The 23,099-nt window shown below is 46.7% G+C and overlaps 1 protein-coding gene across 1 annotated transcript in view; it reads right to left on the bottom strand.

The window, feature by feature from the left end:
* Nucleotides 1-1,764: 1,764 nt before the first annotated feature.
* PATJ (PATJ crumbs cell polarity complex component) overlaps nucleotides 1,765-23,099 on the bottom strand; it is a 143,433-nt gene continuing 122,098 nt past the window's right edge. Inside the window, exons 35-44 of the mRNA XM_077182599.1 lie at nucleotides 21,036-21,229; nucleotides 19,152-19,299; nucleotides 18,015-18,101; nucleotides 14,755-14,872; nucleotides 13,086-13,126; nucleotides 12,704-12,826; nucleotides 11,460-11,564; nucleotides 7,988-8,091; nucleotides 6,302-6,425; nucleotides 1,765-4,346 (exon numbers count right to left, since the gene is read on the bottom strand). Coding sequence (XP_077038714.1) covers nucleotides 4,200-4,346; nucleotides 6,302-6,425; nucleotides 7,988-8,091; nucleotides 11,460-11,564; nucleotides 12,704-12,826; nucleotides 13,086-13,126; nucleotides 14,755-14,872; nucleotides 18,015-18,101; nucleotides 19,152-19,299; nucleotides 21,036-21,229 — 1,191 coding nt within the window. The 3' untranslated portion in view covers nucleotides 1,765-4,199. The remainder of the gene's footprint in view (nucleotides 4,347-6,301; nucleotides 6,426-7,987; nucleotides 8,092-11,459; nucleotides 11,565-12,703; nucleotides 12,827-13,085; nucleotides 13,127-14,754; nucleotides 14,873-18,014; nucleotides 18,102-19,151; nucleotides 19,300-21,035; nucleotides 21,230-23,099) is intronic.

Here is a 23,099-nt window from a genome sequence, read left to right as displayed (position 1 = left end):
GCAGTTTGCTGACTGCTCTGGGGTCAGTGGGGCCAAGCTGGCCCCTGTCCTGTCCCCACAGCTCCGTGTGGAAGGGACAACTTGCCCTGTTTTTGCCAGGATGGAGGGCAGCTCTCAGCAGGAGTGGGACAGGCCATGATTCCCTTTCCTAGAAAGCTCCTGTCACTGTAGCTCCAGGTGTGTCCTCTTTGCAGCTCTCCCTGTTCACAGCTCAGTCTGGCAGTTTGTCATTCCTGGGCTGGGCTGAGAAGATGCTCAGAGCATCCCTGGGGGCAGCTCCTCTGGCTGGGCCTCCAGCCCTGCAAGAAGGCTGCAGAAATGCAATATTTTGTCAACTGCTCCATCTAGTGCCATTTCAGCAGAAAAAGCATCCAGAGCACAACGCTCAGAGCCGTGCTGGGGCTGGGCAGCTCTCCCTGCCCGGGCTCTGGAGTGGGTCCATGGGGATGTGCAGCAGCCAGCCCTGCCCCTGTGCTTACCCTGCAGAGCCAGGAATCTTCACCCTGATTATCTCATCCTTCTTCTAGAATGGGACTATAAACCTTTATATGGAAGTATCTGCCCTGGAAAACATAACATTCCTCATGAGCTCTTAAACTGCTCAGGAATCCCTTAGGTTGGATCAGGCTTGGAGCAACCTGGAGTGGTGGAAGTCCCTGTCTGGGGCAGGGGGTGGGATGGGATGAGCTTTAACGTCAGGCCCAACCCAAACCATTCTGGGATTCTGTGATCCTAAATAAAGAGGGAATAAAGAGTTTATGCTACCACTGCATTTTCCCCCTTTTTGTGCAGGAACTGGGAGTAAACTCTGCTTCACCCCCACCAGACTTGGGAAGGCAGCAGAGCCCTCAGAGCCCACCTGGAAAAGGCTAAAAACAAGGTCAGGGTGACCCTTGTTCCTTTTCCATTGGGGATGCTGCAGAACACAGATCTCTCTGATTTGCTGCCATCCTAGAAGGTGCAGCTATCACAGGAAGGAGCATTTTGGGGAACAAACCCCACTAAGAGGGGTAACAATGACCATGGCAGTGTTTAACCAGGACATCAAACCAGATATCCAGACATGTGACCCTGTGGGGAAAGATAATAATGGAATTATGCATCCACACTGAGCACAACTGATGTTATATATAAATATAAATATTTTATATAAATATCTCTATATATTAAATATTATGATATAAATATAAATATAAAACTGATGTTCTATACATGTGTGACATCAAATTAATTCTCTCCAGTGCTTTCAGGCAGAGGGACATTAACTGCTCCACCCTGGCACAATCACTTTACCTCCACAGGCCCTATGGATGTCACACTCCCAGGGTGGTAATTGCCATGGGATTAATTACAGGGAATTTAGGAGCATTACAGTGATTCCTCATTGCAGGATAATAAGGTGGAGCCCCTCACCTCTCCTGCTGGCCCCACCAGCCCAGCCACCACCATCACATCATAACCTGCTCATCACATGGCCAAGAAATGCCAAGAGCCCTGAGATGGCTCCTGGTGCTGTCACTGCCCAGAGCAGGAAATTCCAGGTCTCTCCATGTGAGGAAGCTGATGGAAGGACTGTGAACAGCCCTTGGCCCTTCTAAAGTAAGACTCTGCCCCCTGAGCCCTGAAACCAAGGCAGGAGAACTCTTAGGACAAGAGGAAGCAGAGGAAAAGTTTTGCCAGAGCAGGTTTAAACTGGATATCAGGACATGCAACAGCTTTTAACATTGACTTAAATTAAAATACAGAATAAAACAAATGCACAACTACTTATGCAACTGAGCTTTATTTAGAACCCTTGAAGTCATAAAACGTCTCCTTTTACTGATCTACGTAAACAATACAATCAGGAGGTTTAATTGCTTTTTCCCTTGCACAGAAATGAAGTTTCAAACAAACCAGAACACCCCCACCCAGACAAGCGTGGTGCAAACTGAATTCTCTGCCTTGGCCTTGCACGTGGAGCATGGTCACTGGTTTATCAATTAGTTGCAATATAATTTTTTTTTTTTTTTTGGCAGTAATATATTCAAACACACAAAGTGCAAATTACAAGAAGCAGAAAATGTTCTCTCTCCTTCTGAGCAACGAGAAGTGCAAAATGTCTCAGCCCATAAATTCTATTGTTTATGTCTATGAACTGCATGTGCATCACAGGCTGATAAACAGCCATGTACAACTTCATGGATTAAATGTGGCAACGTCTCAGGGTGGGTACAAAAACACAGGACAGAAGAATCATTCCCTTTGGTTGATAAATCCCACACACTGCTGCTGAGGGCACCTCCTCACACCTCACCCTGAACTCCTGTGCAACCAGAGCAGCCTGTTCAGAATTCTCCAGTTTTCTACACCTGGAGATATCCCTGTGCTCTGCAATCAGGATTCCACTCACACCTCACTTGGCAAATCAAACAGGACACTGGGAATCCACTGAAAATGAGAAGTCTCTTCCAGGCACTATTAAGGGAATACCCACCAATGGTTCCAGCAGGCTAAATGCACTTTGTGATTACCTAGAGTTATGGAAAACTTTCCAAGGAAATAAGGAAAACCCTTTTCCATGAGAACTTATCCCAGCATTCCTGTCTCAATGTAGTTCACCTCGCTTCAGGACTGGTACCTGAATGTAAAATGGGGAAAATTCCACTCAATTACACAGAACAGCTGTACCTTTAACACCTCCCTGCACTGCTCAGCCATTATACTGCAGATTTTCAACCTTCTTTCCATTCAGTTCCTGGAATTTTTCACACAAAATGAGCAGCCAATTCTGACCCCACCCCCCTTTCATTTCTCCCAGTACATCACCATTATAAATTATGCCAAATAGTTCCAAATCAGACTGGGCTGCTTCCTCCAAACCCCTCCTGCTCCCCTGGATAGAAGATGAACCCCCAATGCCTTGCCCTGCCAGGAACCTGCCTGCCAAATTCATCTGCTAAATCACCAAGGCCACACTCACATCATCACTGTTTGATGGCTGGGACATGCAATGAGGTTGGGATCTTGTGGCTGAATGTTCCTGCACCCCACCTCCAGAGTGGGACCAGCCTTGGGAAGGCTTCAGACCCCAAAAAACTGTCGGGGGATTCAGCTGAGCTGGAGGGGGTTGAGGAGCCTCATCCCAAACTGCTGCACCTGGCTGTGGGAGATCATCCCAGCCCTGCCTGGGAGTGCCTGGTGTTACCCAAAATTGGCTCTGGCAGCCCAAAGAGAGGAGCATTCTCTGGGATCCAGGAAAGCCTCCTCCTGCACTACCTGATCCTGGGGAGACTCTTGGAAATGTGCATCAGTTTGGTGGTTAGGATGAACTCCACTGAGCTGGAGGGACTGCTCACCATCACTCCTAGAATTACAGGATCACATTCCCAAAGAAAGCAAACTTTTTGTCTTCATTAAAGTTTCAGGATGAACAATTATGCTGCAGCTTGGCACGACAACAACTGCCTTTGTATGCGACATGCCTGGCATATATCAGCACATTTCTTCTTAAAAAATAGAATTAGAATAGAATGAGCTACGCTGTTGTTGTTCATGCTGCCTAAATATCTGAAAAGGCTCAAACATTTTAAAAGCCTAAAAAAATAAATTTCCCTCTCCCCTCGTTTATTTTTCATGCTAAAGGCTGCAAATTGACACATCACAGTAATTACCTCTGACTAACTTCCACAGACCTACCCAAAGAGATAAACATGAGAAGTTCACATTTGACTATCAGACTTACGGTGCCGAGCACAAATAATTTCCCAGAGGAGAATTTGATATTTCATCATTTGGAACAGTGGTAATTTAATTACATTGCTAATGTTTTCTGGCATACTTGAAAGAACAATTAGCATAAGTAAATCACGAGTGAGATGACAAGTCACTCAGCATTTATTTCTGCCCCTCAGATGAGATCAGTTGATGATCTGAAATTCTCCTTTGTGTGCGAATTGATTCCAGGTTCAGCAGTCGCAACCGGGGTTCAGAGCAGCGGGGACAAAGCACAACGAGTCCTGTCCTTTGAAGTTCCTTAATTAAAACTTGTCCAGGGAAACCTCTGAAGCCACCAGAAGTCGAGGAGGGCGGGGAGAAAGGCTGGAAAGTCGTGGGAGGCTGAATGAAGCTGGAGACGCGCCTGGAACGCGGATCCAGGCTCTGCAGGGGCTGGGCAGTGTTTGACAGCTCTACTGATGGCCTGGAGAGCTCAGTGTGTCTCAGGACAGCACTGTCAGGGTCACTGTCCCCTTCTGGCGCTTCAGGATGGCCACGGCCTGGTCGTGGGTGACGCCTTCCAGGGCCTCCCCGTTGACGGCCACGATCTGGTCCCCGCGCTTCAGCCGCCCGTCGTCGGCCGCCGCACCCTGCAACGGCAACACGGGGATCAGGGGGGCACCCCCTGACCCTGCAGCCTGGAATGCTGCCTGGAGAAATGGGGGATGGAGCTCTGGGAACCCCTCAGGACCTGGAGAAATGGGGGATGCAGCTCTGGGAACCCCTCAGGGCCTGGAGAAATGGGGGATGCAGCTCTGGGAATGCCTCAGGGCCAGGAGAAATGGGGGATGGAGCTCTGGGGATCCCTCATGGCCAGGAGAAATGGGGGATGGAGCTCTGGGGATCCCTCATGGCCAGGAGAAATGGGGGATGGAGCTCTGGGAACCCCTCATGGCCTGGAGAAATGGGGGATGGAGCTCTGGGAACCCCTCAGGACCTGGAGAAATGGGGGATGGAGCTCTGGGAACCCCTCAGGACCTGGAGAAATGGGGGATGGAGCTCTGGGAATCCCTCAGGGCCAGGAGAAATGGCAGCACTGAGCTCCCCCAAGCGCTGCTGCCCATCAGTGCCCACCCTGCCAGGGTATGTGCCCAGGAAATGGCTCTTCCCTGGAAAAAGGCTTGGGGAGAGACTGGTTCTGGATTTTATGGTCCATGGAGAGGCTTGTTAAATCAGTATTTAAATGTACTCCATGCCTCATGGCTGAGAAAGAGCTAAAAAAGTGGGGAGGGAAAAGGAACCAAGCTGGGCACTGCCCCCAGCCCCAGCAGAGATGAAGAAATGGCCTCGGGTGGTTCAGGTTGAACATCAGGATAATTTTGGTCACCAAAAGGTGCCAAGCATTGGAGCAGACTGCCCAGGGGAGCCCCCATCCTTGGAGGGATTTAAAAGCCATGTGGATGTGGCACCTGGGGACACTGGCTGGCAATGGTTGACATTGGTTGGCATTGACATTGGCTGGGGGCATGGCTGGACTCGGTGATCTCAGAGGGTTTTTCCAACCTAAAAAGTTCTGTGGCAGTCCTGAAAGCTTCCACAGAGCTTTAGAAATGGCTCCTTCTCCTCCAGATGTCTCAGGGAAGTTCTTCTGCCTAAATCCCAAGCCCTGCCTGCCCAGAGGCTGGCTCACAGTGTCTCTTTCTGCCCCACCTGCAGGAACTTCAGGTTCATTTTAGGATTTCTCAGTCATGCTCACATCTAGAAACTTGCAGCCCTAAGCACCACTTAAAAGGCACAATATTTAAATAATTTCAAATTGTAAAAATACCAGATGTTTGTGGTTTGAGCCCCAGAACAGCAGGAGCAGGAGATGGCTCCTACTTTACCATCACCTACCCTGGCACAAGTGCCACCAGGTAGGCACAGAGCAAGCAGCTGCATGTGACAGATTTCACTTTTATTTTATGGCAAGAATCCCTAATTCCCACTGCTTTTCTTCCCTCCCCTTCCATTTCCACAACTCCCCTCGTGTGGCCATGCCTGACAAGTCTTGCTGGCTCATTTTTAGCAGGGGATGGGTGGGAACAGGGGCATATCTCCCTCCTGTAAAATGCTGCATTATGATTCCTCCCCAGCCTCAGAGGCTGGAGCTCTCTGTACCTGGCAGGGACCCCAATCCCCCCAGATACTCAGGGCTGGGATCAGAGATGGGCTAATTCCTGTTCTTTCATCAGGACACAGCATCTCTGCAATTTCCTCACTCCTGCACGGTGGGGAAAAAAGATGCCTTCAATACCTCCTGGAAATCTCTTGGGAGATTTACAGATAGAAAACTGCCTTATAAATATTTTAATGTACAAAGCCAAGTTTCCCAAGTACACAGAGCAATTTTGCTGAGACAAAGTGTCTTGTTTCAGCCATCAGAAATATGAAATATAAACTGAGAAGCCAGCTATGAGTTCTGGGTCCACTAACTCACAGCAGCCTACTCAGACAGTACATTTTGGTTTTTTTGCTACATAATATATTAACCAAGCCCAATCTTAGGTTTATTTTTAAAGATAATACAGGATAAAAGGCGAGAAAGCAAAAAAATAAAAGATACCTTGGCAAAAATAGTCTTGACATAAATGGGCAGGTCTCCATGGGGACTTCCATACCCCCCTACAATACTAAATCCCAGTCCATCAGAGCCTTTCTCCAAAGTAATAATCTTAGGCTGAGGTGCTCTGAAAACACAATAAATATCACTCAGATAAGCAGTGTCTGTCTCAGGAACACTTACACCACAGACATTTATCTCCCATGAGGTTTTTTTCACACAGTCACAATCCATGACCCTTGCACTGGAACATTCCTGCAAAGCCCAGAGTTCAAAGGCTGCTCCGTGTGCTCCAGCTCCTCACTTAGAAAAAAATATTTGTAAGTACTGTATTATACCCACATGCCTGTGCTCATAACTCCAGAGCTCATTAGCTGGAGCCTGAACTCTTCAGGGGTTTTCTCTGCCTACACTGAGCAAAGGAGGACTTTTTTTGGTGGAATTTAGACCACTCATATGAATTTATCTATCTCATATTTGAAACGATGTGTAATTTACAATTATTCTAAAATAATTATTTAAAATGTACTTTAAAGGAATTTATTAAAAATTAAATTTTATTTTATGTATTTTATTTAATTATTTAAATAAATTTTATTTATTTTTAAAATAATTGGGTGTGTAGAAAGAGCTGCTGTGGACAGAAGGTGGTGGCACCGCTGCCCAGTGCAGTGGTGGAGTCCCCAGCCCTCTGTGGATGTGGCACTTGGGGACATGGGGCAGTGCTGGCCTTGGACTTGATGATCTGAGAGGGCTTTTCCAACCTAAACAATTCCATTATTCCATTGAATCCATTTGGCATCTTCCACCTCTCTAAAGGTGCAGCCCAAGCTGAGTAATATCTATGCATTTTTTAGGATATAAATCCCTAATTCTGCTTCATATTTTCACCTCCAAATTTCCCTGCTGCTTTGATATGAAGAAAGAATTCAAATCCTTTTGCAAAGCAAGCAGTTCTCCTTTGGGAGCAGCAATAAAACCAGTATCTCACACTGTAAGACCACAGAATGCAGCACAAAGAGCTCAACTTTTACACTCAACCCTCCTGAGGTAGGGCAGCAAAATAAATAGAGTGAACCACAGAATGAAAATGGAGAGCATAATGAAAATGATGAGCTGAAATGGAGAATAAGTGAATTTCAAAATGGTAACTGGGATGCTACAGTGAGAAAAGCACACGATGGAGAACGATGCATGGCAGGGCTGGACCTCCAACTTCCATCACCACACACAAGTGCTGCAAGCAGGAATTATTTTAACTGCACTTTTTGACTCATAAAGCTATAAAAATTGAAAAGACAAAGTCCTGGGACATGCTTTGTAAGGTGTCTTTAACACCTCTGGCATCAATCTGCCAATACCCAATTATTTCAAATTGCTATGATCAGATCTCCTTCCAGACAACGGCAGAAATACCACGTCAGCACAGCATTAAGGAAGAAAAGGGATACTTTTGTCTTGAGAAACACCCAGAAATAGTGCTTGCAAACACATTTTGTGCTTATTTACTCAAGCAATTTCTGTCAGCAGGCGAAGACAGACAGGAGCCCACCATCAGCCTGGGGAAGGTCACAGAGCTTTCATCTTAAAGGTGATGGAAAATTAGAGGGAAGCAGTGGGAGAGACCTCCTTGCAGCCTTCCCCCAGCCCAGGAATCCCCCCCAGCTCTGCAGGAGAGCAGGAACTCACTCAGGATCCTCGGAGGGATGCTCAGAGGGCAGGCTGAGGCTGCAGCCCGTGGACATGCTCTCCAGCTGGCTGGCAATGGCACTGATGTTGGTGTCAGCCACCACCTGGGCAACAGGGATGCAAGGAAACACAGGTTGGAAAATCAGCTGCTGGCTTTTTTCCCCAAACAAGCTTTAAAACCAAGTTCTACTCTCTTAAATCTCCACTGGTTCCACACTTTCAGGTAAGAGCAGCCACTTTTCTGGGGGTTCAATGCAAATTTTGCTCTGAAGCTTCTCTTGCCCTCACAGGATCATCACTCAGGCTCTGAGCAAAGGGGAAGAGCCTTTCTGGGTAATCCAGAGAAAAAGGCTGCTTTTCCAAGGAAAGAGAGCCAAGACAACCTTTGGAAGAAACCACCACAACCTTTAAGGGAACACCAAGATCCAAGGGACCATTGGGCAACACCCTGAAATGCCTCAGACTGATTTGAGTGATGAGAAGGGAACAAATTAATCCTTGGTTTTGACTTCTCTGAATTTTCAGCCTGAAAACAAACTGGATAATTCAACTTCCCAATTCTGGGTCCTCTATTATTCGGACAAGATCCTGAATGCTGCTCTGAGGGCTGGAGCACCTTTCTATGGAAAGGTTTCTATGGAAAGGTTTCTATGGAAAGGTTTCTATGGAAAGGTTTTTCTCTAGGCTGGGAGAGCTGGGAGGCTTCACCTGGAGAAGAGGAGGTTCCAAGGAGAGCTCAGAGCCCCTTCCAGAGCCTAAAGGGGCTCCAGGAGAGCTGCAGAGAGACTGGGAACAAGGGATGGAGGGACAGGACACAGGGAATGGCTCCCAGTGCCAGAGGGCAGGGATGGATGGGACATTGGGAAAGAATTCCTTCTGTGAGAGTAGTGAGGGCCCTGGCATTAACTTTATTTTTAATTCATTGATGCTGATTTTTTATTTACTTTTTTCTTTTTTTCTGGAAAATTTTCAAAGAAACCACCACAAAGTGGTTTGGATTTAAAGTATTTACAGCTGAAAGGGTATAAATTTCCCGACAAGTCCACGCTGTGGTTATCCCCTAACTCCATCTCCCTCTGAAGGGATATTCTTCTCTGCCTGACATTTACTGCAGCACAGGAGTTCAGCTCAGACACAGTGAAGAACAGCCAGGAAGCACAATTCCAATATTTCCTCCAGCTATGGCCCTATTTTATCAAAGTGAGCAGGCACTTCTTCCACTCATTCCTGTGAACTTGGCTTTAAGGAAAACTTCCCTTTTCAAAGTAAGAAATTTGTTCTATAAATCTGTTTTAAATGAGTGCTCACAATTCTCCCATAGCAGTTTTTCCCTCTTTCCCAACCCTCTGGAGCCAAGAGGGCGATGGAGCCAGGAGAGGTTTCCATGCAAATTCTGCATCCCAGGACTGGGGTTCCAGGATGCCCCAAAGGAAGGGGGTCCAGCAGATGGGAACAGCACCTGGCTCAGCCAGCACAGACCCCACCAAGGCTCCCTTCCTGTGGCATCAGAGTAAGGAATTCCAGCCAGGATTTGTCAGGGGTTTTGTTGTTGTTGTTGTTGCTCGATAAAAAACGAGGGTAAAACCAAATCTATATTCAAAAATCTTCAGCTGGCAGCAAGAACACATCAGAGTTCAACAACCTTGTAAAAAAGCTCCCCCTTATCTCATTACTACACCTGCAGAAAAGAAATTAAATTAAACCAAGGCATCAAAACAGCTGAGAGGGATGATTGTTCCCCTGAGACCTTAATCTGCCATTTGCAAACAGCATTTGCAAACTCCTTCCTCCCCAGGACGTTCCCACAATGAGCCTTTCCACCCCACTGAACACAATTATCTGACCCCTCAGAGCAGTGCTCCACCCTGATAATAAACAGGATTTCTTAATGGCACCCCACTCATGATGAGCACAGTGATAGGGCTGCTCCTTTTGGAAGGTTTTGGTTGAAAAAAGAGCAGTTTGGTGGTGGAGAGGTTGCTGTGCTTGCTGGGGAAGGGAACCAGCACCAGGCCTCGACACCACTCCAGGTGTTAAAATACAACACCCCACCTTCCTAGAGGGGATTTTAGATAGAGGCAAACAGCCTCTATTCTATCCCAATAAACCTCTAGCATCTGAGAACAGCATCCAGCTCATTTTAATGAGGCAGAATGCTCAGAAGAAGAAAAACAGCCAAACTGACAGACCCAAAGGCACTTCCAGAAGCAGCTCTTTGACCCAGTGGCTTTTCTAGAAGCAGCTCTTTGTTTGTGTGAGCCACCCAGTGCCAGAGTGCCCCATCAGGAATATTTTTAAATCCATCATGAGGTGCAATATTGAGCTGTATTACAGCTTTCAAGATGAGCAATTTTGGGTTCTGCAGCAAGCTTTCATTTTCTATTCAGGGAACACTGTTGACATGAAAAGTGAAATTGCTCAACGTTAGTAACAATATGATAACTATAATTTAACAGAGAATCCTCAGCTGGTGTGAATCTGTGTGTTTCCTCTGACTTCAATGGAACTACACAAAACACCATCTGCTCTGGAACTGGCTCATCACTTACTGGGTCAGCAGTTCATGGGCAGACAAAACAAAGAATGAGCAAGTCTCAAACTAAGTTTATTATCATTTCATTGCCTCTTTTTTCTTCCCCCCCTCACCCCTGTTTTTTATAGTCACATTTGTGTCATAATACAAGCAGGAAGCTTGCAAAAGTCCCTCAGGATGAGTTCCAATCCAAAATGCTGTGATGATAAAGGGAGTTAAGAGCAGATTTTAGTGGTGCCTTCAGCTCGTTTTCCAATTGTTGCAGTAATTCTGCAAACGAGGAGAATTTTGAATTCTAACTGGCAAGTATTTTCCCCATTTCCTTGTGTAAACATAAAAATAAACTATGGATCAACACAGTGGCAGGCAGCAATCAGAAGCAATGTGGCAGAAGATGTCCCTTTTAGCTACCAGAGAAACACAGCACTGACAGCTCTGTTTTCTCTCCTTGCTGTTTTTATCCTTTACCTGATGAACAATCAGCTCCAGGCAGCTCTGTCTCAGTGATGATGCCATCATTTTTCCTAAATTCTGCTGGAATTTCTTTCAAGGACAAGGAAACCACCCTGTGGGTCTGTGTCTCATTACATCACAAGCACACACACACATTTTCTTGTTCCTAGTTAACTTCCAATTAAAAAAAAAACAAACCCCACAACTTGGAAGCTTGTTGATTTATCACGTGTGGCAACAAGTTATTTTGTTCCCTTTGTTATGCTTTTATAGAGCCACGCTCACAGCCTGTGTGAATGGCAATAAAGAATTTTTGAATGGAAATGATTTCTTGCTCTCCTTCTGTGTAATTCCCACCAGCAAAGCACCCTGCAATTCTGTGATGCCTTATGCCAGGGATGCTCAGGGTTTGTTTTTTTTTTTTTTCCTTTCCTGAATGCCATTTATCTACCCTGCTGCAGCTGCATGTTCAATTTATCACCATACCTGCAGGATAATGCTCCCATAAGCATTCTTTAGTAGATTAACTGCATCTGCATGAGACAGCCCATCCAAAGGTTGCCCATTAATGCTGACAATCCGATCTCCAACCTGAAAGTACAACAGCAATGGAAAATTACCAGCATTAGGGAAAATTAAAATTAAGAATGCTTAAAATTCCTCGTGAACTTGGCACTGCACAGTCATGCTTCTCTTTTGCAGGATCCCTTTTGTGAGGATTCTGCACTGCCAGTGATCATTTCCCATTCTTTTTTTAACACTAACAATATGATCAGAGAAAACAAAGATGGGTTGTACTTTGCTCTTTCTATTTGCAAGCAGAGAGGGAGGGGGATTTTCTCTGCTGTCCTCCCATCCAGAAAGGATTCATTTGTGTCTGAATGTGCAGACAAGTTCATATTCTTCCAAACCTTGTAAGCACGTGCTGAATCTTGTAGGGGAGAGAAGGAACTTGTGATATTAATCCAATTAACCTGGATGATTTCTTCTTCCTACACACAAAAATGATGTCGACCCTGGCATTGTTTAATTCCATCAGAGACAAGGCAGGAGTGTAGCAGCATGTCCTAATCAATCTCATGGGCCAAAGCACGTGGATCTGCATAACAAATTCTTTTCAATCCTCCTGATTCCTTGAGACTCTCTCCAAAGCTGGAAGTGTTCACCACAGCCATGCCTGGAAACCCACACGTGCTGTGGGTCTGACACAAGTGCCCTGTTTGCTGTTTATTTATTGGGGCCTTAAGATAAACAACTCATCTCTGATCTGGTTTCTACCTGGCTGGAGCTCTGAATGATGCCCACCCTGGAGTTCCCAAAATACCTGTGGTTTCCAGAGGGCCTCTTGCTGCCCTGCCTGGGTCTGGATGAGCACAGACATCCCACGACCACTACAAATGCATTTGAGCTCTTTCTCTTTACATCACTTTCCCAATATGGGCAGCAATTGCCAAGAGGGGAAGAGAAGGGCAGGTTTGCTTCTTAGGGTGTTTTTTTTGTTTGTTTGTTTGTTTTGAGTTTTTTGGGTGGTTTTTTTTTGTTTTGTTTTTGTTGTTGTTGTTGTTGTTTTGCTTTTATATAAATAGAGGCAGAGCAGTCTATGAGAGATTATCAATGACAGCAGATGCAGAAGTGCTTGAGGCTTCAAGGGACAGGTGGGAGATGAAACAGGAAATATTAGGGGCCTAATATTTCCTAATATTAGGAAATAGCAGGGCCCCTGTACTCACTCTGAGCCTCTGTGTGCGAGCAGCCACTCCGCTGGCCTGGATCATGGCGATGAAGATGGGGATGTCTCCCAGGGGACTGCCCTTCCCTCCTGCTATGCTGACACCCAGGGCATCATATGGGCCCTGGAACACAGCAAAACAACCATCTGCAGCAGGGGCAGCTGGCAGAGTGCAGGGCATGGCAGTAACTGACTGTTCTGATTGGTGGAACAGGAGAAAATGGGTTTGACACACACATCTCCTCACCCAAAGCACAGGCACACATCCAACCCCTGAGTGCAAACACAAATCATGCAGCCTGACTCGAGAGAAATGCTGCAGAAATGGACAATTTCAGTGGAAGGAGCTGGCTTTGTGAATGGGCAGAAAACAACTCACTGACCCTTGTTATCTCCACAGTCCTCGGGCCCATATCGGCGCCTCCTAATAAAGAAACAAACAATTAGCTTCTGTAATTAAGAGATAATATAATTAAGAGATAACGCTGTCAGGTGACAATGGTCCCTTGCTGCCTAGGCAGAGTTATCACCAGGCAGGAATGGAGCCTTCCTGTGCCAAGGCAGGCAGTGAGGAGGAGGAGGAGGAGGAGGAGGAGGAGGAGGAAGGATGAATGTGGTGTAATCCCTCCCGGTTGTCACCGTGACTCCCATTGTAGCCCAGGCACAATCTGTGGCACTGCAGCACTCTGCCAGCCTGGAGAACAGCCCTATTGTGCCCTCACTCAATTAAAGATTGGATTATTATTCCTAAATCACAGCGTCCTTGCACAAAGGGCTCTGGGAATGGAGCAGTTCCAGGGATCTCCTCTTCCCCTTTGTGCTGTGCTGGAAAATAATGGACAGGCAGGAAGTCAGGATGGTGTGTACCCAGTAAAAGGGTGTGGAAAAATACTCAAAATACTGGGAAAGGAGAGGGACAGGGAAAAGGAAAGGGGAAGGAAAAGGGGAAAGAAAAGGGGGGGAAAGGGAAAGAAAAGGGGAAGGAAAAGGGGAAGGGAATAAGGATGAGGGGTGGGAAAAGGGGAAGGTAATAAAGGTGAGAGGGAAAGGAAAAGGGGAAGAGGAAAGGGAGAAAAGGAAAAGGGGAAGAGGAAAGAAGGAACAGGGAAAAGAGAAGGAGGAAGGTGGGAAAGGGGAAGAGAAGAGAGGAGAGAAGAATGGAAAGTAAAGGAAAAAGGAAAAAGGCACAGAGAGACCTCAGAGTTCAATTCAAACTGCAACTTTTTCAGCCCAGCAAGCTGATGGTGTAGTCAGGTCCTGAGCTCTGCTACATCCACCCCTAACTGTATCAGCTTTAATGAAACTAGAAGGCTGGCAGAGTAAATCTCTTCCAAAATTCCATGATTCTTACCCCCCCAAGCCAGCACTCCCACATCCATGCAGGTGTGCCTGGGCAGGGGGAGCAGGACAGCTGAGCTCTGTGGCACTGGGAAGCCCAGCCCTGGGACCCCAGAGCAGGCTCAGGAAATGCCCAGTGCTGCAGGGCCTGCCCAGACAGCACCAGGAAGGAGCCCAAAAGCCACCAGGCTCCTGCAGGGTCTGCAGAGCAGCAGAAGAAATGTCTTCTCCTCCTGCCCAAGGTCAGATGTGAGCAAAGATTCCCAAATCCTGGAGCCACTCTCCCCAGGCTGCTGCAGGTCGTGGATTTTTAACACTCTCTAAACCTGCAAACTGCAAACTGGGCATTGTGACTCTCTCATTACAAAACACCCCTTTAGGCACTCAAGAGCAGCAAAGATATAAATGAAGTGGTGGCAGCTTTATTCCCTGAGAAAACCATTCCTAATGTGAGAACCATGCCTGTGCTAAGGCTCTGACAAGGGGAATGGCAGGGCACAGGAATTCTGCACTTAAAACAGAGGGGCCATTCCTCCTCCAGCAGACATAAAAGTAATGTCATCTTCTGGGAAGAGTTTGGGTCTAAAAACATCCGTGGGGCGTCTTTGGGGAGGCTGGGCAGGAAAGGCAGACTTGAGTGCTCAGTTTGGCTTTCAAAGCAGCAGGGTACAAAGCAAATCCCATCAGCTGTTCTGACAGCTGCCCAGCCTGTACCTGAGCTTCTCTGGGATGTGTCTGCTGAGGATCTCTTGGTGCCAACAAAGTTCTGCAGGGTGGAGAGGACGGGGGCGAGCGCGGGGTGGAAGTGGCTGTGGACACTCTGCTGGCTCGCCTGAGGGTGAAAACAAAGAACAAAAACCCATGAGGCAAACCCAAAAGTGAGCTTTAAACCAGACCATGTGACAGATGGGAGCAGCTGTGCTCTGTGCCAGCCACGCTGGAAATGCCACATTGGCCACGCGAGTGCAAACCCCTCTGGGAGGGGGAACTGAGCAAGATCTCCCCGTGGAGGTGAAGTCACCACCCCTGCAGGGATTTAACAGGTATGGACATGGCACTCAGGACAGGGATTAGTGCTGGGCTTGGCAGCGCTGGGGAATGGTTGGATTTGATGGTCTCACAGGGGTTTTCCAACCTCAGTGATCCTGTGGTGCTGCTCACAGTACTACAGACCCTTATTCCACATTTATGTGTTGCTCAGGTCAGCTTTAGACAGTGCTCCCCTCTCTCAGCTGCTCCCTGGGTGTCTCCAAGCCTCAGGAGAAGTGGAAATGATGGGCACCTTCCCTGTGGTGCCCCTGCATGCAGGAGCACCCAGGAGGACAAACAGCTGCTCTCTCAAGTGAGGGGGGATAACAGGGACACCCGTCCTGTCACCTGGCAGGAATCTTTGCTGTTTTAGCTGAAAACACTGCAATTGCCCCTGCTCCTTCTATCTGCCCAAGAACCTCCTCTCATTTCCAGAAGAACATGGGAGATGACACAGGAGAGCCTCCAAAGGGAGAAGCTCACTCCTGCTGCCCTTTCCATTTCCCTCCTTTTCCCTCTCCCTTTTTCTGGCTTTTATCTTTGATGCCTTGTGCAGGCTGCCCCAGAGCAGAGGCTGGGCAGAGCCCCAGAGTAAAGCAGGGATTTATTCCAAGCATCTCCTCCATGGATGCACCTTGGGCAGCACCAGAGCCCAGCCAGGGCTGCACCCAAGATGAACCAAAATGGCCCCAAAATGCACGGCCGGGCACGGGCTCTGTCCCTGGGATCAGTTCTGCTCCATTTGCATCTTGCAGTTCATTGTCCCATTCCAGCTTTAGCCCCTGCAGTCCCACCCTGCTTGTTTTTCTCTCTCCAGCCCACGGGGTTTGTGCTCCTGGGCTGAGATTTGGATCATTTGTCCTTGGTGCCCAGCTGGAGCAGGAATTGTTTTGTCTCCCTGCTCTGTGCACAGAGCTCAGCATCCCCTGATGTGAAGCCCAGACCCACACACTAAAGCAGCACAGAATCTGAATAATATAAAATTTAAACCCTGAGGCATCATCTTCAGGCTCTGCCCCTCGAGTACACTCAACCATCAATTTAGGAAGTGCATCTGAACAGGTTCCACTGAGGGCCAGCCTTTTCCAACTGAGCTGCCTTGTCCAAAACAAAGATCTGCTCCATCCTTGTCCATGACAGCAGAGATTCCTCCCCAAAAACCCATCAGCTGGTGACTCAAAAGCCCTGACACATTTATCCCACTGGCCAGCGTGCAGCTGTCAGTGACAAACACCAGGCACAGCACAGCTTCCACCCCTGGGTGCCAACTCATGGCCCAGTTAACAACATTTGCAATGCATGTGAAAGAAACCCCTGTTTCAATTTCCACTGCTCAAGGGATGCAGTGGGCCCAGAAAAAAGCCAAGTGAGGACAAAAGGTCTGGATGCTCTTGGCCAGCACCTTCTAAAGCAGAGCTTGCAGTTGGGCAAATCACTCAAGCTGGTTTGCTGCATCATCTGCCAAGATTTTTATAACTCTTGGAAGGGTTTTGGTGAGAAACATTTATTCAGTTTTCAAAATCACCAAGTCACTTCAGAGCAGGGAGATGAAGGCTTCTCAAACAACTCTGCATCAAGGAGATTAGGATTTCTTGTGCTAAAAGAAAGGCAGGATTTACCAGGTTCCTGCAAAAGCCTCTTATGCTACAAAAAAAGGGAGATGATGTCATTGGATCTGAATTTTTACCTAAACTCACATTAGATATTATGGCATTTTGCTTCCCTTTCAGCTTGAGCTTTACATGGTAAAACCAGGTGGGTAATTTTTAGCTGCCACTTTTTGATTACCTTGCTCTTGCTAAGGCTTCGTGTTGATACAATGGCCAAAACAAAATCTGACTGCTGACTTAATGCAATCAGTGCAATTTCCCTCTGTTACTTCACCTCTCCCTGCCTGCTGCATGCACTGCAGATGTTTCTCCAGAGTCAGTATTTTTAAAGCTGGGCTTAGCCCAGCTGTTCCCACATGGCTTCAGCCCCTCCTGGCTCCTCAGCACCTCCAGCCAGCCAGGGCCACTGCTGGCCCTCAGGAAGTGAAGAAATCCCACCGTGCTGTGATAATTTTGGCACCTTTTTGGGGCTGCTCATGGACAGAGCCCTTACAGACCTCCTTAAAAACATTCCTGCTTTAACTCACATCTCCCCTAAGCCTCCTATGGCTCCTCCTCCCTGCTTCCAAACACAAACCCTTCTTTTAGCAGTGCTGGATCCCCCCATGTGCAGCTTCCCCATGGCAGAAAGGGGCCAAATCCCCCCACAGCCTCACCCTGCTGTGATCCCCTCTTTCAGACACTGGCACCTTAAACAGAATGGCAAAGCAGTTGATTTTCAGAAGGAGAACCCATTAAGAAGAAGTTTTCCAAGTCACTGTGCCTTGTTTCTCCCCCCTGCAATGCCCCAGGTTTAACACCAAGAATTGGTGTCTGAGCAGACTGGGGGGCACAGGGAGAGGGGAAAGGCCCTGCTCTGATTGAAAAATGAATTGTTGTCCTCGCTTCAGGTAAAAAGCAACTGAAGCAGGAAATTGCTCTGTGTTTTCTTGGAGAGGAAAGCAGCTCTCCTGTGGTTCTGCTGGAAGACAGGCAGAGATACAGTTTGGTTTCATTAGCTCGTTTTGATAGACAAAACAGCTGCAGAAAATACATTCAGGCAGTTTTTGCAAGTCTTCAAACCAAAAATTTCTGGGCATCATCACTTGAGAAAGATATTACAGATTTTTGGTGTGTCTTGGGAAGACACTCCTTCAGCAATAAATACATTAACCAGCTCTTCTGCTCCATCAGCATTTCAGCTGCAGTTCAGCACTGAAAATTAGGGGGATAAAATGTTTTGTTCTCCACCCTCAGCAGTGTCTGTGGGAGGATGAGCTCCATGTGCACATCTGTGCACCATCCAGAGTGCTCTGCCCCTCACAGCTCCACTTTAAACAGGAATTTGTCACTAACCTGACTGTTTTGGGATGTTTTCCGTGATGACAGCCATGACCCAGCCCGCAATCTCCCAAGCTCAAGATGCACCAGGCCTTGGGCACACTTGGAAAAAAACCAAACAAACAAACAAAAAACAACCCACAATGTACAATTTGAGTAGACATATAATATTTCACGCTCTCCTGGAGAGAATTATGTTTATATTCAGCACCACAAGTCCGTGAAGAAAGCCACAAGGAATGTTCAAAACATGAACACTTGTATTTAGACAATACAAAAAAGTGGATTTAGGCTTGTCCTGAAGGTTCCTCCTGGTTGCTGAATTTATTATGAATCTCCCCCTTGCAAACTGATGGCCAATTTACTCAGGAAAAAGAAATAAAAACCCCCAAACTCTTCAGGAGACGTTTGAAAAACCCTTCAGAGGCAAAATGCTGCAGAAAAGGGTGAATTTAACCCATATGGATCCAACTTAACAAAATACCCTCGCACCACCGGTTCCCAATTCTTAAATAGGTAAACTTTTGGCAAGGCACCAGCCCTGAATGGAAAAAGCAAGGAAATAATTAGCCTTTCCCCTGAAGAATGAAAGGAATCATGTGCAGAAACAGTGGTGGGGATGGCAGGGGGAAAGCCCTGGGGGCAGATGTGGCTTGGAACAGAAATGGGTCCTCAGCATGCACGGATGGCACTCGTGGCCATCCCAGCCCTGCCCTCTCCTCCAGCCCATGGAAAAAGGCAACTGCTCCCAGAATTTCAGGGTAAGATCCCTCCTGGAGGATGGGAAGCTGTGCAGGAACAGATTTAAGCTGTCATTTTATGCCTGCAGGTCAGCACAGCAAAGCCAAAGATTTATTTCAGTTTTGGTTTGGGTCGCCTCTCCCGTTTCCAGGTGTTTTTCTAACACAGTTGCATTTTCAAATAAATGCCTAAATACTAAATGTGCCTTTGTGTTCCTGCTTCATATCATCCAATTCCTAGAAATACACAGAGAAGTGACTTTAAATGAACCTCCCAGTTATCTCCAATGAAATTCTTGTCTCAGTAATCAGCTGGAGCTGTCCTGTATATGGTAAATAGCACTTCAGGATAATTACCTTGCACAGTGTCAGTAACTGCAATTCAATATCTCAGAATGTATTCTGTACTCACCTTAAGTATAGTGGCAACAGTCTCTTGTGAGGCATTTCTCATATCCTCCCCATTTACAGACAAAATCTGATCTCCTTGAATTAATCTTCCATCTAGGTCTGCAGCTCCTCCTTTAACAATGTCAGAGATAAACACTCCACTTCCATTTCTAACAATGCAAGAAGCATATGGCTAATTACACAATCCAATATTCTTTGGGAGACCAATTTAGATTACTTGCATTTAAGAGATATTAAAAGAAACCTGTGAGCAGAGGAAGAACCAGTTTTACACCCCATTCAGCTGTGTAAAAAATCGATGAGTTTTAAAACCACAGCATGTTTTGCTAATATTTAATGCTGTCTTTCCCCTTGAACTGCTAGTTCTGACTGTAGGATACAGAAAGATTTATGGAAAACACCATTTATATGAACAGAAGCCTGAGGTTTGGTTCTGTAATGGAGTTAAACTATCTCCTGATGGGACATGGGTTAGTGGTGGACCTGGCAGGGTTAGGTTAGAGGTTGGACTCAGTGACCTTGGTGGGCTTTTCCACCCTAAATGATTCTGTGATTCCCTGGTGTGAGCTGGTGCCAGATGCAGTGCCAAGATCTGGCATTTTTTTTATCCTTCACCTGAAGCACACAACACTTCCTACCCTGAATTACACCTGGGGTATCATTTAACAAACTTCAGCAATTGGGCTCTTTCTAAGGAGGGGATCCCCACCCTGAAGGATTCAGGGGTAGCACAGGAAGTTCAGCACAGAAGCAAAGGGAGGAGGGCTGGAGACTGTGATTACCATCTGCAGGGTAATTTACATAATCTAAATTAATCACCCACCCCACAATCTGCTCACAACACCTGGGTTAAACACTGCCACCCAAAAAGTGCTGCAGAAACTCTGCTGACCACGGGCAGTCAGGACAATGACACGGTGCTTTGTAATTGCAGAAGTAAATTATTTTTGGCAATGCAGGATGGCAACTCCAACACTGAACAAGTGTCATGCCATAAATCTCTTTTAGCAAAGGAAGATTAAAACTATCAGTGCTCTGGTTTGAGTGATCTAATAGCAGTGGTTTAGAGATGTATCAGGAAAAAGTCACATTTTATTAGGCTGCTGTTACTTCCCACTGTATTCCTCTCCACAATTCCCTGACACAAGGGTGGAACCAGGACAGGACAAGAGGAAATGGCCTCAGGGGAGGCTTGGGCTGGATATCAGGAAGAATTTCTTCATGCAAAGGGTGGTCAGACATTGGCAGGGGCTGCCCACGGAGGTTTGGAGCCCCCATCCCTGCAGGTGTCCAGGGAAGGACTGGAGGTGGCACTCAGAGCTCTGGGTGGGTGACACTGGTCAAAGGTTGGGCTGGATGACCTTGGAGGGCTTTTCCAGTCTCAGTGGTTCTGTATCTCAGGTTCTGCTCTGCAGATTGCTCTCTGCAGTGTGGCACAGTCCCCTGAGCTGCTCAGGGTTTGGGTCTAACTCAGCCTCCCATCCTTCACTGGCCTCAGTCCCTTTGAAATGAGCATGAGCTCAATCTAACTCACAATTTCTTCTGCAAAGAGCTAGGGTAGGTTTATCCCCCAGTTTAGAAACCAAAAAAGCCATGGTTAGGGCCTGCAAAGCCCTGAGACACAGCTACCCTGATGGCACAGGAGGGTGAGCCCCCAGTGCTGCACGGGATTCCCTCTCTGCACCCATGGGGCAGCCACAGCCTCCACTTCTCAGCTCTGCTCTGACACAGGAGCCAGAACCACGGCCCCATTCCATCCTGGCAGATATTTACATATAAAATTCTGTTCCTTATGGAGTTTTCCCCCTTTATTCCACATTCCATTTATTGGTTACAGTTGTTCACACATCGAAATCCCCAACATTTCCCACTGTGACACTCTTACCGTTTCCCAGCTATGCTGAGCCCCAGCCCTCTGCCCGTTTTCTTTTGGATGTCCACAGAGAAGATCTCCAAGTTTTCCTCATCCTTGTAGTGTGCCTCATTCCTGTAAACCACCAGCTGCACCTTCTGGGGTGTCTGTCGGAGGGCAGTGATGGCTTCCTCGTGGCTGGCGCTGCGCAGATCGATCCCGTTCACCTGCAACCAGCAGTGTTTGCTTTCCCAATGACACGGATAAATGATCTTTTCATCACACCCTGCCCCTGGGTGACAGCCCACATTTGTCAATTTGACACCCCTTGGTGCTCTAATTGAGAGTTCCCATTCCCAGAGGGAGATCCTGGGTTTCTTGTGGAGCGGGAGCTCGGAGCTTTGTGCCTCTGCCTGCAGCAAATCCCAACAATCAGAACATTTGGGCTTGGAAGTTTTGGGTGTTCCTCCCTTCTTTTTAACCTCAAGCCTTTGGAACCTCAAGCAAAGCTTCTTTCTCCAGCTACACAAAGTGGGATGTGCTCCTTTGAGCTCCCTGTGTATGTCAGTACTCAGATCCCTTCTCCCCCAGCTCTGTAACATCATCAAGATGGAAACAGAGAATCAGACGCACCAGCAAATAAATGCCTCAGAGAATCCCAGGCAGGATGCATTCAGTGGTGATTTTCCTTTTTTCCCCAATAGATGGCACACCAGACCGCTGCTGGAGCAGCCAGCTAACACTTCTCTTACCAAAACCCGAGGAGGTTTCAGCATTTTAGTAACGTCAGACAGAACAAGAAGTTCTGCTTAAATGTTCCATAAAAAAAACCCTATTGCAACGTGAAACTTAATCTGATTTTGCCAAGCCTGATCCACAAGTGCCCTTTAAGGTGTTTGCCAATATTCTGTCACCTAAATCATCTTTTATTTCTTCATACCAAAACATATCAATACTTAGACATTTTTGAAGTCTCTTTAGGAAGCAGCATGAACTGCAACAGAATAACCACAAATGTTAATCTACTTCCATGAGTTTTAAGGCTATGAAAATATTTCTCAGAATTTCTAGATATGCAAAACTACAATAATATCTGATTTTACATTAAGATAATTAGGGCTAATCTTTATTCCCTATATTCTTTTGTACCAACTCTGCACACATTTATTTATAAGTGCATTGATATTCTTTCCTTGACACAGGCATCAACGTGTGCTTTATCACACTAATCTGAAACTAATTCAGCCATTTTTTTGATTAATACAGCTTTTAAAAGCTGAAATAATAACAATATTATGGCTCACAAACATTAGCACTTTCCTGTTTGGCCAGAGAAGAATTAATTAACCTGCTCCATTCTTACCCCCTAATTACCGTGCTCTGTTAATACCCCGTTATTTATAAAACCAAAACAACATTCGGCCTCAATGCTAACAAAAATATTTGCAGTGCAAGAGCTGTAAAGACAACTCCCCAAGTACCCCTTGCTATTTTCCTAACCCTACACACCGAGGCCTTAATGGCCATGCTGGGAATTTGTCCTGAGCTGACAGCAGAGCTGCAAAGCAGCTGCTCTGAACCCCTGCCTGACGCAAGTTTCATTTGCAGACCAACACTTCTCTCTTAACCCCTTCCCTCCACCTTTCCCCTGCTTGTCTGGGGGGAAAACACCACATTTATTCCCAGCAGCCATTCCCCAGCTGAGTGAAGCTGTGGCCTGGGGGAGCTGGGAGGGATGCAGGGATGCTCACAGGGATGCTGGGAGGGATGCTCACAGAAAACTCAAGCGCCTGCCCAGGGGGCTCAGAGACCTTGGCACAGAACCCAAGACCCCTGTGCCTTTGATTTAGCCCTTAGAAAAAACAATTACCAACCTTATATAAAGAATTACAAACCACGAAAGTTTAAGTAGAATGATAGTGAATTTATCACAGAGTGAGAAAATAGATTTTTAAAGTTTTTAGAAGGAAGATTCAAAAAGCAAGATAGAAGAATCTAAGCGTGTCCAGCCTTTCTCCTTCTTCTTAGCCTCCATCTTCTGCTGTGATGGTGGCACTTCTGGATTGGTTTAGAGTAAAAGCTCACTGTCTAACATAG

The sequence above is a fragment of the Agelaius phoeniceus genome, chromosome 8 (assembly GCF_051311805.1).
Source record: "Agelaius phoeniceus isolate bAgePho1 chromosome 8, bAgePho1.hap1, whole genome shotgun sequence".
NCBI lineage: Eukaryota > Metazoa > Chordata > Aves > Passeriformes > Icteridae > Agelaius > Agelaius phoeniceus.
Note: the sequence above shows the minus strand (reverse complement) of the source record. Positions and strands in the feature narration are given on the sequence as shown.